At 40.6% G+C, this 15,113-nt stretch overlaps 1 protein-coding gene across 2 annotated transcripts in view; it reads right to left on the reverse strand.

The window, feature by feature from the left end:
- RBKS (ribokinase) overlaps positions 1-15,113 on the reverse strand; it is a 91,141-nt gene that overhangs the window by 13,900 nt on the left and 62,128 nt on the right. Inside the window, exon 8 of one of the 2 annotated variants that reach the window (XM_012652536.1) lies at positions 4,150-4,893. The exons of the other annotated variant lie outside the window; for it this stretch is intronic. Coding sequence (XP_012507990.1) covers positions 4,828-4,893 — 66 coding nt within the window. The 3' untranslated portion in view covers positions 4,150-4,827. Of the gene's footprint in view, positions 1-4,149; positions 4,894-15,113 lie in introns of those variants that run through there. 2 annotated transcript variants of the gene reach the window in all.

Consider the following 15,113-nt stretch of genomic DNA (forward strand, 5'->3'; position numbering starts at 1 on the left):
TCTCCTATGCAGACAGGACTGAAGGGTCTGTCTGGTAAACATACCATGAGGCACGATGCTGCTCACACAAGAGCCCAGTTCCATAGCTCAAACCTGAATTTTCTGATCTTCTTTAATCAGTGCCTATTTCCATCATAAGGATGAGATCACATCCTTTCCCCAACCCCAGCCTCCAGCCTTCCCTAACCAGATAAGTTTATGAGCATTATGACAGACAGAATCAGTTTTCTTATCATTATTGTCTATTGTTGCTGATTTTTATTGTAAATAAATCTGTAGGGAACATGACAAATTGTTATGTAGCAAATGTCCATGACTTTGCCTTCTACTATCAGCCATCCTGATTTATGACATGTAGATTTCAATTATTAGGCTGAGATATCACTTTTAAAATTCTCTGTGATTAAAAGAAAGAGCAAATATTTTCTGGCTTAATATGGTATTTCAAATGATCACTATTTCATATTAATCAAGCATGAAATGGCATGCAACAAAGTTTTGATACTACTTTTACTTCTGTCTTTTAAATAGGCACAATTTCTTTTCTTGGCTATACAATTTATTAGCCATGTGACCAAAAAAACCCCAGCTTTGAGATATAATTCACATACCACACAATACCCCCATTTAAAGTACACAATTCAATGTTAGTATCATCGCAGGGTTGAGCAACCATCACCACAATCTAATTTTAGGAATTTTCATCCCTCCTAAAAGAAACCTCAAACTCATTAACAGTCACCCCCCATTCCTCCCTCCGACCCCCAGGCCTAGGAACCACTAATCTACTTTGTCTCTAGAGATTTGTTAAACAGGCACACATTTTTGAGCAAAATCATTTCATATTCTAATCCTATAAGAAACCAATAGCTGATTATTCCATAATTAACCAATAACTTAACCATAATTAACCAATCATATTCCTAATCTTGATTTTAGCTGGCACTTTGTGTGAAAAGTGGTGTGGCCTGGTGGGGACTGCTCTGTGTTACTAAAACTTCATTCCCAATAAGCACCGAGACAACAGGTTTAGCTTCCTTCCTGCCCAGAAGTGTTCACTAAAGTCTCTAAAATTTTCAAATGCAATTATAAATGCACCGGGAGCTTGCAGTTTAAGAATTCCGATGGTGAAGTTGTTTGTAAAGGCTAATCTCTATGGTAAAAATCCACTCACATTCTTCTTGAACACAGACACATGAACTGGTTTGGTTTGTAAATCTTGGTTTCTATAGGTTTGGTTTGCTTGAGGGCTTTTCTTCTTGGTCTCTCTGCAGTGATTAATGTGTAGCAATGGACATGTAGCTTCCTCCTTGAAGGTCCGGACTCCCTTGCACAGGGATGAAATGGTGGGTTCAGGAGAGACCCTTGCACTGCCGGCGTGCACCAAGTCTGGGCACGAGAGCTTCAGTATCCACACAACAGTCTGCCATGATGGCTCATCACAGAGCTTTCCTGGGACCCCGTGGGGAACAGCAAGTCTGAAAATGGATATCTTTTCTAGCCCCTTGCAGCTACTAAAATGGTTTTCCTCTTTTAACACCAGATGCATTGGTGTGCTGAAATGGCAGAATCTGAGACACATCCACTAAGGTCGTTGTATAGACAAAAAGGTGGATCTGGCCAGGGAAATGCTAAATACAGGCCTTTCCCCACACATTTCCCTGACATCATGCTTGGATTACCAGAATCTTGCCTGCACAGTGACAGGACTTTCACCTTTTCACAGCACTTTCTGGTTTACAGAGCATGTTTGCAGATGTGATTCAATCTGAATTTCATTGCAATCCTGTTAGGTAGGTAGAGAGGGTCTTTCATTTTCCAGATGAGAAACTAAGTGTAAGAACTTGCTCAAGGTCAAATGGCTAGGTGGCAGCACTAGGACGCCTAAGTTGAAGCCCAGTCCGCCTTAAAGCAATCCTCTGGGGAAGTCATACAGGTGTTCCAACTTTGTTCGAAACTATTTTGAAACTTCTCTTTCAGAACACCTTCAAGATCTCTAGCACATCTTTGAATATGCTCAATGCAAGCACAATCTCATCTAAGCCAGTGGTTCTCAAACTTGAGCGAGCATCAGAATTGCCTGTAGGGGCTGTTAAAACATGGATTGCTGGGCTCCACCCCTAAAGCTTCTGATCTATTAAATCTGAAGTGGGGCCTAGGATTTGCATTTCCAATAAATTCCCAGGTGATGCCGATACTGTTGGTTCTGGGCCACACGTTGGGAGCCACTATCCTAAGGAATTTATTTCTGACTACTAATTACGGTGGGGTATCAAACTAGGGAACTCCACCACTGGCAAAAAGCCATGGGCAATTGTAAAGAACAACACTAGCTCTAGCTCTGGCGGAAATTCAAATAAGAGGTTCTGAACAATGGCACTTTGGACGAAATGTGAAGTTTCCCAATGTTACTGCTTTACAGGGGAGAACATTCTTCTTGGATGTGTGCTAAAGAATTCTCATGAGTACGTATAGGAACACCTCGCACATTTCATTGTAAGTTGTTCATTATCAACCTTTTCTTTTCCAGTTACAAAAAAAAGAAGCCACGGTGCTGACACCCACGTTAGAGAGAATCAGTACTGTGTTAAGGAAGAATTAATAGTTATTTACAACGGCTGAACTAGTCACACTGGCGCGGCAGAGGTGCTCTCCATGTTGCAAACATGAAGGGTGCAGATGATGAGGGGAAAACTGATTCTTCTTACCCTGATTTTTCTGTTGTGAATGGAATGGAAAGAGTGAAAAGATGTAATTTTGGATTCCAGAGATAAACATGCAACATTTGGCAGGGAAAAATCCCAGCAGAAAAGAAAAAAATGAACTACCTTAGGTACTTAAGCTGAGAGAAAGTCAATCCTTCATGTCACAGCAGGGAAAAAAGAGGCGGAGGACTGCCTAAATATTGGTTCTATTTTAATTTCAATTCTACATTACATTAAACTCTCCTTGTACTCCTCTTTAATTTACAGCAGATGCTGACACAAATTGGTGTGCCTTCTCTTCTTTGACATCAGTATTTCTTGTGAATTATGTATTTCTTCTGGAATGAGGTTTATGAGGCTAAAGCCTTCTTTCACTTAGACAGATGAGAACACGGAAGGATCAATGGGAGGTTGAGTGTAAAATCAAAGGAAGGTGGGGCTGAGATATGTTCAGGGCAGCATTTCACTGCCCAAAGAGACTTTTACAAAGTGGTATTCAAAATGACACTGGTCTTTCAATTTTTATATATTAATTAAACTTCAACTACTATAGAACAAGAAAAACTTCATCCCAGAACTGCCAGATTCTTCATTTATTAGTACCCTACAAGTACTTAGTAACCACTTGTAAGAGTACACATTCATTACTGGGATTCCATCTAAGACTGAGTTAAAGATGAAAGAAAGCCCTGCCTGATGCAGTGTGTTTTAGCCATCTCAACCCTCACACGTGAATGGACTTGGTTGTGATGCTCAGGCTACCTCGCAGGTTGGTGCCATGGGCAGATCTGGCCCCATTACTGGTGACAAATGGTTCCTGGCCCATGTCAGTTCATGTTGACAGAGGCCATTTGCTGGCTCCTTCTGGGGCCCGACCACGCCTCAAGTCCATTCTCGGCTTCATCAGTTTGTGATGGGCTCTGGCTGGCCACTTACACCAGGGCTGACATGGAGCATTTTGATGAAGCTGTTCTGAGATAACACTTGAGCCTCACCCCATAAGCAATGCTCAGCCATCACTGAAAACCCTTCTTCGGATTTTAATCTTTACCCACCACCCACTTCACCCCAGGAATGGGAACTAGGGATAAAGTGAAGCTGTTTGTTTTGCACATTGCTTGTTAAGTTAAAAAAGAAGAGAATTTCATATGTTACTTACAATAACTTAATGTAAACATTGTCCCTGAGTTAATATGGCCACATTAAAGCAGCTCAATCACAATGTTCTTTGGCTGAACCTGGCTGTGCCCAGCAGCCATGTCATGATGTCACTTACCCACTGGCACACCCCTCATTTGGCCAGTGGTGGACCAACCTGAAGAACATGTGAGGTACACTGTCAACCTGGAAGTGGGCCCCAGGCAGGAGACCGGAGGGGCTGTTCCAGCCTCTCTCCAGGTCCAGGGGCAGGCGCTGCTCCCAGCCATGGCTCTCACTGCTCTGCTGTCTGGGGAGCCACACAGGAGAATGGCCTGTGGAGACTGAAAACTGGCTAAAAATACCATTCTGGCTAAAATGTCTGTGTTGGATTCATTTATTCTATAATTTAAAGAATTCCACATTAATGAAAGAGAAGTGGAATCCTGAGTGCAAGCTAAAAATGAAATTTAAAAGGGCCCATTCTTCAGGCAATATTAATGAAAGCTTTGTATATACATTGGTGAATAAATGGCACTTAAAACTAAAATGTCTGTTAGTGATTCACTGGGTTCTAAAGATTGGCCTTGCCTTCTGTGGTCAGTAATCTTTTTTCTTTGTGACTCCACTATTCTAGACAGAAAACAGTTAATCCAATAAGATTTAGTATCTTACAAAAGATTCACTAAAACATTTTCTGCCAAATGTTCATCTTTTAACAGCTGCTTTTTCATTTCGGTGAGAGGTACTTGAAATAAAATCATTGTTCTCCATGAAAAATGCATGCTAAATAATATAGAACTACCAGATTATCAAACAGCAAAGGCATTTGATAATATTAGCACCAACCACAGGTTCCACTTCTGCTGATGCACAAAGTTTTGAGTCATTAGTCATTGCACAATATTGTATTTATGTTCTTTTTTGCTCGAGCTGTTAGGCCACAAAATCAGCAGGCAGTTGCTGTTATAAAAGGTTCTCTGGGTTATTTATAATGTTTCTGCTTCCTTACAGTTGCTGCCTCACTCTTGGGTCCTGAGCCAGGTCTACACTGTGACAGTGAAAGAATGAACCGAGCAATTGTTCTGTGACTCTAACTGTACTGAAGGCTGGTGTGCATGCTTCCCAACACACTGTGTATGCCTTGGCTGGTGCACCTGGTATTTTTGTCTACACAACCCATATTCATCATATACTGGCTGATTTGTCACTTTGCCGGGGAAGGATGCATAGTTATGTGAAGGCTGTGCTTCTGCCAGGAATAAGCTAGTGTCTAAGGCACAGGTGGTAGGGCAAGATATCTGAACTAGTATCATGTTGCAAAAGAGTTTCCTCCAACCGTCATTTACTTTAAATGAAGGATATATTTCTGCTCCACATGCTTGTCCATTGCACAGATCAGTGAGTCCCTAAAATGAGGGTGGTAGGCAGGTAGGCATGCCCAATGGAAAGGCACATAGGAATCAGATGAGATTTTTATTTTTTGTAAGTTATGCAGGCGCCTTTCTGCGCTATCTGCAGAGACTCACTGATGACATGAACTCTTTCTAATGGGAGTACGTTTTAGCACTTAGGTGAGTCAGGAGTTTAAAAAAATGCTGGAAACCACTAAGACTGACAGACGATTTGTTTGTTTTGGCCATAAAATAACCATCTTACTTGGTCGTGGCCAGGAACTATCTTATTATGCCAGTGTGTCCCTGTCATGCCAGTGTATGCCCGCTGCGTGGCATGCAGAAAATTCAAAGTGTGCTAAATAAACGGATATACAGTAGAGTGCGCCTCACCCCATTTTGCCATGCTTTCCTACAGGGGCATTTTCCGTTTCTTAAAGAGCTGTTTTCAGTTCTAGAGGCCACTTTTGTTTCATTCGTCTTGGAACTACAGGGATGTGCTGAGCATAAGATGAAAGGCAGTCTGAGGACCCTGACTGTGATCACTGGCCGTGAAGAAACCCTTTAGGCTTCTCTTTGTGCAATGTTGTGGCCTAGAGATCTGAAAACCCTCTTTCTACAAGATGCTTAGAACTTCAGGATATAACAAAAACCCCATTAGTATAAGTGTATCTAAAAAATAAAAAGAGGATTTTCCCAGAGTCCAAAAACACAGAGGGAACTAAAAACCAGAGTGTAGTAAGTATATAAACTGGTGTTGGGGTTTGGGTTTTAAGGCCTATGTTTAGACAAAAGGTGGGTTTCAAGCAAAGTGGGGTGCTAGAACTAAGTCTCCTACGGAAAGAATGGACTGGGGAGGGGGTGGAAATGAGCCTCCAGCTAGGGAAACGGCAAGGAATTCTGTCTCCACTGAGACTTTGTAACCCTGATCTTGTTCTTATGCAGTTTAGGTTTTGAAATTTATACTGTCTGTGTGATCAGAAATTCACAAGCCAAGATATCAAAATAAAGGTATTCCTCAGCTAGGGATACTCCTGGGGCAGCTGGCAAAAGCAAAGACAAAAGTTCTCTGGTAAGAAACATCTTCAGCATAGACCATGTAGGACTCTCATAAAGTATCACTGCAGATAAGCTCACAGCCCAAAATTACAAAACATGTGACAAAACAATCTACCATGAAAGAGAGTAAGGAGTTAGAAATACTAGAATTAGTCCCTCACAATTTCAGATAATAGAGTCATCTAAAAGAAACTATAGGTATATGTTTAAAATGATTAAAGATAAAATGAGAAATTTAAAAAGAATAAAAGAATATACCATATGAAAAACGAATGGGTAGGTGTGAGATAGAACCAAATAGAATGTTTAGAAATGGAAAATATGTTTACTGAACTCAAAAATGGGTTAAACAAATTAGACATGGCTAAGAGAATTAATGAATTGGGTAAGAGACCTGAAGAAATATTTCAGAACACAGCACAGAGAGACCAGAATATAGAAATTATGAAAGAAGAGTTTAAATTTGAAAAGACATGAAGAACAGAAATAGAAGGTCTAACATATATCTAATAGGTCTAATATACATCTAATCCCATAGAAAATAGGGGAGAGGCAATAACAAAAGAGAAAAGTGCTTGAGAATTTTTCAGAATTGATGAAAATCATGAATACTGAGATTCAGGAAGAACAAAGAATCATGAGCAGTATAAATAAAAATAAATTCAGATCTGGACTCATTGCAGTGAAACTGAAGAATGGCAAAGAACAAGAGGCATTCTTACAAAGCAATACTGTTATTCTCTCAAATGTGTGCCTAAAAGCTAAGTTCTGCTGTAGGCTAAATCTTAAGCAAAGAAGTCACATTGTGTTTGTGATATTTTGTGTCTTAAAAATTATCTGAAGCAAACACAGAAAAATGTTAAGAATTAATAAAGCTGGGTGGTGGGTCAATGGGTGTTCATATTATTTTCTATACTTTTCAGTATAATTAAAATATTTCATAATTTTAAGGAAGGAAGGAAAGAAAAGGAAGGAAGGAAGGAAGGTAAAACAAAGAAGGAAATAAAGCAAGAAGGAAAGAAGAGAGGCAACCTGATTCATCTTGGGACTACTGAGGGAAGTATTAATAGTAAATGTATGGATTTGATACAAAATACAGTCACTTGCAACTTGATCTAAACAATTAGATTCCTACATGCTAAAATTAAAAGTTAAAGAGAAGACTTTGCTTGACATTCTATGCTGAAAAAAAAAAAAAAAGAAAAAAAAGAAGACTATGTGGAGAAAAAGGATATTCTAATTAGGAACAGGACCGCCAATGGGGAAGTCACCTAGCAGATGTAACTATGATCTTTCTTTTCCCAATTTTGGTTTGTTTTGACCAAGGAAAGAAAAGGATTTAAAACTTTCAGTTTTAAGAGAATCTCTCGGGGGATATGTACTTCACCTAACCTCTGGACTCCTTCTATCTCCAAATTGCATAGCTTTTCCAGGGCTTGTACTATACTATAGAGCACTTCTGTATTTTGTTAAAGGAATGGAAGTAGGAAGAGGAAAGCAAGAGTGGCTTGCTTTAAAGAGTTGCCCCTTTAAGCTCTGTCGCACTGTAGTACATTCTGTTCGCATACACATGCACACATAAACACATGGCATTCCTGCCACTAATAGTTTATTCATAAAGAGTACATGCCATCAACATAGATAACACACAAAATATACACACCACTAACCTACAACACACACACATACACACACACACACTTTCATACAAAGGGCAGACAGATGTTCAGCAAGCTATGAACCACACACAGCTCTTTTTCCTTTTCCTTGCCCACCGCCACCAGCAGCAATGGGCGTTAAGGGCGGTGGGCAGGACTCCCACTCTCCGGGCTCTATAGTTTGGCTCCAGATGGTTTTTTCATCTCATAATTTCAGGTCTACCCAAGAAATACTGCCCCTTGATGGTAGCCACTGACAAGACCTACAGTACAGCCCTGGCAGGTCTGCTCCCAAGAGTAGCACTAAAGCACCTCAGGAAAACGGACAAGGAGCAGGCCACTGGCTCACTACCATGTTATCACACCATGTCTAAGGCACTTAAAGAGCGGGTAGAAGTGGGGCTTAGGTATAGAAAGCTAAGAGGAAATGAAGTTTTAGTTGTCGACGGGTAAGAAAGCTCCCACAACCTTATACCATCCCTTCGTACCGGGCAGAAGGACTATTTCCTGTCCAGGCCCACAGAACATTCTAAATCTAGATTTAGATTTTTCTCTCTTGACTTCTGCTAAGGCTGGAACAATTGTTTCTTCTCTACACTCAACCTCTACCTCCATGCCCCTCTTCTCCACTACCATATTCTTCCTTCAGTCTCTGGCCATATTTGAGTTCTGAGGCAGGGCCAGGGGCCCAGCTTCCCTCAGGGAGCCCCTAAGATGTCAGGCACTAGCATAGGTACATGCACATCCAGTCCTGGCTATGGGACAGTATCTTGGGAAAATGGAAAAAACAGCCTTGCATTTGGCCCTGGTCAGTTCCTCAAAGTGAAGATGACATTTCTGGTAAGCAGTTACAATTAGATTTTTAGAGCCCCGGGCTTTCAACTAATCACATGCAGGATTAAGAAAGTTAATTTAAAATATTGAATTCTGCCTGATTAGCTAATAAACGAGGGGATCTGTTGGTGTGGAAGTAATGTAATAGAGCTAAGAGGGCCCCCTGGGCATGAGGTGTCTTGTGCCTTGTCTATCAGTCGCTCCAGCAATTACCTTGTCCTCCCCCCTTTCTTTACAGTCAGTGAACTTCTTTTTGTCCTCTTCATCTTTTTTCGCCGGCGGAGTCGGCTGAGTTCACACAGAGAGTTTTACTGATATCATTCCTAAGGTTAAGAGGGCCATTTCAGAACCTTATTTGGTTTTTTTTTTTTTTTAATTCTATGACGCCAGTTTCAGAGATGTCATTGACTCTCTGTAACTTATTTTTTTTGGCCTGGCCTTTGTGTGACTGTAGGTAAAACAATCTAAGGATATGTTTTAAAGTGGAAAACTCGGTAATTATTTTGTTTTCAAATCATTTATAAAGAGCATTTTTATCTAAGATTTGTTCTTTCTCTAAGGCATCTTAAATGTAGAATTTAAGAATATAAGGAATCCTATAGATCCTCTAATCCCCTGGGAAAACTGAAGCTCAGGGAGGTTAAGGGACTCTTACATGCAAAGTAGTTACTATCCCAGAAGGAACTATACTAGAACTCTTTCACGATGTACAGAGGGCCTGTTATTATTACTATATGCCAAGCATTGTATTAAGCATAGGGGTTACCCAAAGAGAACTCTCTGAGCTGGTCCCCGAGGATAAACAGGAGTTTGCTTTGCAGGGAAGGAGGAGTGTTTTTCCTCCTCAACTAGAAAGCTAGTTTGGGAATGTCGAAAAAGAGGAATCATGCTTTCACTACTAGCCTTTAGAGTTTAGCAGTTCAGGCTCCTATGTAAAGAAGTTTAATGAAAAGATGGTTTGGTTATAGTCTCTAAGAGTGGTGCACCTCTTCTAGGTTTGATCATTCAAGGATGAGAATGAACGGACATCAGTTGTGCCAGACCCTTTGCTGTCTGCAACGGGCATGCTCCTGCCACACCACTGTCCATGCAGTCCAGCTCCTTGCCCTTATAGGAAGCAGCTGGAGTTGCATGGCATTGGGACCTGGGTCCTCTCTGGGGATGTACAGAGCCAAGGCAACATCTGTTCTGCTTAACAATGAGTGATGTAAGCTCTTGGTACATGCTATCTCGCACCCCCAAATGATCCACAAAGTGATAAAGTGAACAATTAGATATATAGGGATGCACTAACAAGAGCTAACACTGAGCGCTTACATGTGCCAGGCACTGTTCTCAGGGTATACATGGATTATTTCACTTAATTGAGGCTGCAGTGTACTGTACAAAGTAAGCAAGGCCTTTTTAAGATCTGGCAGCTTCTGAAAATCTAGAGAAAAGGAGCAATTATAGAAGCCTGTATCATGACAAGTGACAAGGAGAATCAGCGCTAGAATGTCAAATAGGAGAGAGAGTGAAGGCTAGGCAGACTGTCACCAAATCAAGAGGCAGTGTGGTGAGGTAGAAAGTACATGGGTGTTGGAGACAGACAGACGGACAGACCACCTGACTGATCAACCTAGAATCATCCTGGCTCTTTCAACTTACCAGCTGTATGCTCCTGGGCAGCTCACATATCCTTTGGGAGCCATAGTTTCTTTCTTTCTCAAACAGGCAAAAGCCCACCTTGCAGGGTTGCCCTGAGCACGTGCGGTAATGCGCAGAGTCCAGCATGCTGCTGGCACAGTGTAGTGCGCAGCTTTCATTATTAGCCCAAAGAATCCTCATGTTCCCAAGAATCTAATTTCAGAGACCAAGTAATCAAGGAATTTCAGGGGTCAAAGGTGCCTCAGAGATCATCTATGCTAGACATGTCATGTTTGGATACACACCCGAGCCCCCAACATAATCAATCATTTGCCCAAATCAGCACAGCCAGCTAATGGCTAAATTAGGATTAGAACTCAGGACATGACTAGCACCGGGGCTGATGATGACAGCTGAGCCGTATGTAGGACCCTTGAGGTAATTCACCAAAAAGGTGATTTAAGCTGATTCTGATGGTTTGCTTCTGATTATTTTCTCCTTACAGAACAGCCGATTTTTCTAGCTTTCACTTTCGGTCACTTCTGAGGCATGTTCTCTTGCTTTCTTGTATGTATTTGTCGGCTCGGGCTGCCATATTAAAATACCACAGAGTGGGTAGCTTAAACAACAGAAATTTATTTCTCACAGATCTGGAGGCTGGGAAGGCCAAGATCAAGGTGCTGGCAATGTAGGTTTCTTTCTGAGACCTCTTCTCTTGGCTTGTAGGTGGCCACCATCTCATTCTGTGCTCACATGACTTCTTTGTGTGCACGTAGAGAGCGTGCGAGCTCTCTGGTGTTTCTTCTTATAAAGACACTAATCTGATCAGATCAGAGCCCTACCCTTATGATCTCATTTAACCCTAATTACCACTTTATAGGCCCTATCTCCAAATACAGTTACATTGGGGGTTAGGGCTTCAACATGCGAATTTTGGCGGGAACACAATTCAGTCCACAGCACTGTGCTACATGTTCCCCTACCTCTCATGAGCGATTCCATTCAGGACTGTTTCACATAGAAGGTACATGAACAATGAAGTACGTGAGCTATTAAATACCTAAACATGAGGCATTACCCATTCCTTGATCCTTTTTACAAATTCTCCAAGTAATCTATTAGCCAAAGACCGAGAAGTGTGGCAAAAGCCAAAGTTAAGATCAAAGTTAATTGTGAGAATGAGGGTTGAAGAGTTAAATTGAGATATACCAGCAGATTCATTCAGAAAAAAAACGTGAACATGAGGAAAGTTTCTCTGAAGATCTGCTGTACATTTGAATGACAAATAGAAACAGTGAAGCTTTGACATTTATTCTGATATTTCCAACAGGAACTGTATAAAATAACATATTTTTGAGGAAAATTCTTTCTTTAGAAAGATTAAGGAAAAAAATACTTGTCGAAGTATGTAGTAAAATATCCAAACTTAAGGAACCTCAAGCGCCCTGAACGTGAAGGTAATGTAGATCTATTTCTTTGGCATCAGGAGTCTATCCAATTTATCCTAAGTCAAGGGGCTACTCGGCCCGGTTACAAAGAGATTTTGGGATGCTTGAGAGGTTTTTTGTGAGACCAAGAATGAACTGTGACCAATCACTGGCTCTTTTGTTAAGATAAGGCCCAGTACAGAATAGGAGAAATGATGTCACCTATCATACTTGCTAGATGTGGCTCCAAATAGCTTTTGGCTATGTCCCAAAGTCATATGTAATCCAAATTGCAAGGTAATACATGAAAAATACAGGCTGATGGAAAAACTCAAACAATTCAGAAGAATATGGAGCAGAAAGTGGAGGTCCTCTCACAACACCTTCCTCCTTCCTATTCCCCTTCCCATGAATAATGAGCATAACAGTTGAGTGAGTTTTTTCCAGATTTTAAAATACACATGTAGTTACAGATAGCTAGAAAGTTACTCCTACTGATGATTATGTAGATCTGTCTTCTCAATTTTTGGTTATTGTAAACAAAGTTGAAATAAATATTCTTGTACTGATATTTGTATATGTGAACATTTCTAGGATAGTTTGTTTGTTTATTTATTTTTGAGACAGGGTCTTGCTCTCTTGCCCAGGCTGGAGTGCAGTGGCCTGATCATAGCTCACTGTAGCCTCAAACTCCTGGGCTCAAGTGATCTTCCTGCCTTAGCCTCCCAAAGTGCTGGGATTACAGGCATGAGCCACTGTGCCTGGCCAGGACAGACTCTTACAAGGAGATTTACTAAGTCAAAGGGAAAGTATATTTTAAAATTTGGTACTGTCAAATTGCCATCTGGAAACATTGTTCGAATTTATGTTCCCACCAGAATTATATAACAGTATGTATTTTTCAATCTATTTGGACTTTGATATCATCTTTAATTTTTGCCAACCTTATGGACAATCAAGGGGACCTCATTGTTATTTTAATTTATACATTCCTGATTTCTAATGAGGTTAAGCATTATTTCATTTCTTAATTTTTTTTGTATTTCTTTTTCAGTGAATTGCCTATTTACATTACTCTAGAGAAATATTTCATTTTTTTGAGGCTTCTCATAATTACATATATTATCCTCTGATGTTGCAAATATTCAAATTTGCTGTTAGTAGGTATTCAAAAGTATATGAATGTGCACAGAAAAAATCTGGAAAGATTTATACCAACAGGTTAATAGTTACTTATAAGTGGGAGGATCATGGATACTTGATTTCTTCTTTATACCTTTCTATGTTGTCTGCTCTCTTTCTCCTCTTGAATGCTAAGCATATATTAATTTCATAAATAGAAAAAACCCAATAAAAAGTGATTAGTGGGATAAAGGTGATGATGAGGGCTGTCAAGGCAATTCTAAAAGAGGATTTCCAAAGGTGCTTTGCATAGTGGCAGTATCAACAGAGTAAAGTCAAAATTTGAAGAAAACAAGTCAATTATTACACAAAAAATTGATATGGGCTGGGCATGGTGGCTCACGCCTGTAATCCTAGCACTTTGGGAGGCCGAGGTGAGAGGATCACTTGAGGTCAGGAGTTCGAGACCAGCCTGGGCAACATAGCAAGATTCTGGCTCTACAAAACATTAGCCAGGCATGGTAGTACACTCCTATAGTCCCAGCTACTTGGGAGGCTGAGGCAGGAGCATTGCTTGAGCCCAAGAGTTTGAGGTTGCAGTGAGCTATGATGATGCCACTGCACTCCAGCCTGGACAACAGAGACTCTGTCTCTAAAATTAAAAAAAAAAAAAAAAAAAGAATAGGGACGATGAGTCCCCGTGTTCTTGGTTTTTGTTTATTCGCAGCTTACTTATATACCCTGAATTATGATACATTATTATAAAGCAAATGATTCTTGAGAAGACAGATTTAGCCTATGGGCTGAATTCTTGAAACAAGTGTTATTGTAGGTTCTAGAACTTAACCATTTACATAAAGAAAAGTAATTTATATATCAAGAATTCTACAGAATTCATAAGCCAGGGATAACTAATGTTACCATGTATTATATCACACTAGCACAATAATCCTAAAATATACCATGCTTAAGTGTGTGCCTGTGACCATGGAGTGCTTCTTCAGTGCAATTCTGAACACGAGCAGGCAAAGCCCCTAACCTGCAGGCTGAAAGGAACACAGGGAGGACGTGCATGCCCTGTCATTTTGAGGCTGAGATTCAGATAACATATAGAAATGGGAAAAGAGACACATCTGTCACGTCTTCCAAACTGAGCTGAGGACATCTGCAGCTACTGCCATCATCTCACTCTAGTACAACGAGGAAAACAGATGTAAAAATAGAAGTGATATATGCAACTATTATCAGTGAGGCAAAACTGAATATAGCAGTTGGAAGAAGCATTGACGTAGAACGGGAAATGGCTTCTCCCAGAGCAGGCTGTCTGTCTCAAGTGGACAACATGCCAACTAACTCAGGATGTGTCCACCATCCGTGTCATCCCTGACTTCTTAATAAGGGTTTAGGAGAAAAGTGAGAAGGTTACAAACCGATTGAGAGCAAGTAATACTCTCCTGACAGGAAAGTGAAGGAGCCCATTTGTTCAGAAGAAAATGCCTCCCTGGGAGTTCCTCGTCTCACCGTGTGAATTATCTCCTTGTTATTAGACTTACGAAGAGGCTGAGCCGTTGTGTGCAGAACAGCCAAGAATTTTAATAATGAGAGTGCTGGATGAGAGGACAAAGATAGTATAAAAAAGATGAAGGAGATTCTAGGCCCGGAAAATAACTACCCTGGTTTCCTGTCAGTGTCACCTCCGCTCTACTGGGGGGACGCAGAGAGCCCTTTCAGGATATTCAGCAGAGCAACTCAGTGGAATAGTCTTTATCACAAGAATATCTGTTCTTTACTGAAGGGCCTTGATGGGGCTTTGTTGTTGTTGTTGTGTGAGATATAATTCACATATAAAATTCACTCTTCAAAGGTATCCGCTGTAGTGGTTATTGGTATATCCGCAAGGTTGTTTAACCATCACCGCTAATTCCAGAGCATTTTCATCATCCCGGAAAGGAACCCCATGCTTTCTGTCTCTACGGATTTGCCTATTCTGGATATGTCATATAAATGGAATCATACATTACATAACCTCTTCTGTCTAGCTTCTTTCACTGAGCATAATGTTTTCGAGGTTCACTCACATAGTAGCATGTATCAGTATTCCTTTTTTTTTTTTTTTGAGACAGAGTCTTGCTTTGTGGCCCTGGGTAGAGT

The sequence above is a fragment of the Propithecus coquereli genome, unplaced genomic scaffold (assembly GCF_000956105.1).
Source record: "Propithecus coquereli isolate 6110/MARCELLA unplaced genomic scaffold, Pcoq_1.0 Scaffold39, whole genome shotgun sequence".
Classification (NCBI taxonomy): domain Eukaryota; kingdom Metazoa; phylum Chordata; class Mammalia; order Primates; family Indriidae; genus Propithecus; species Propithecus coquereli.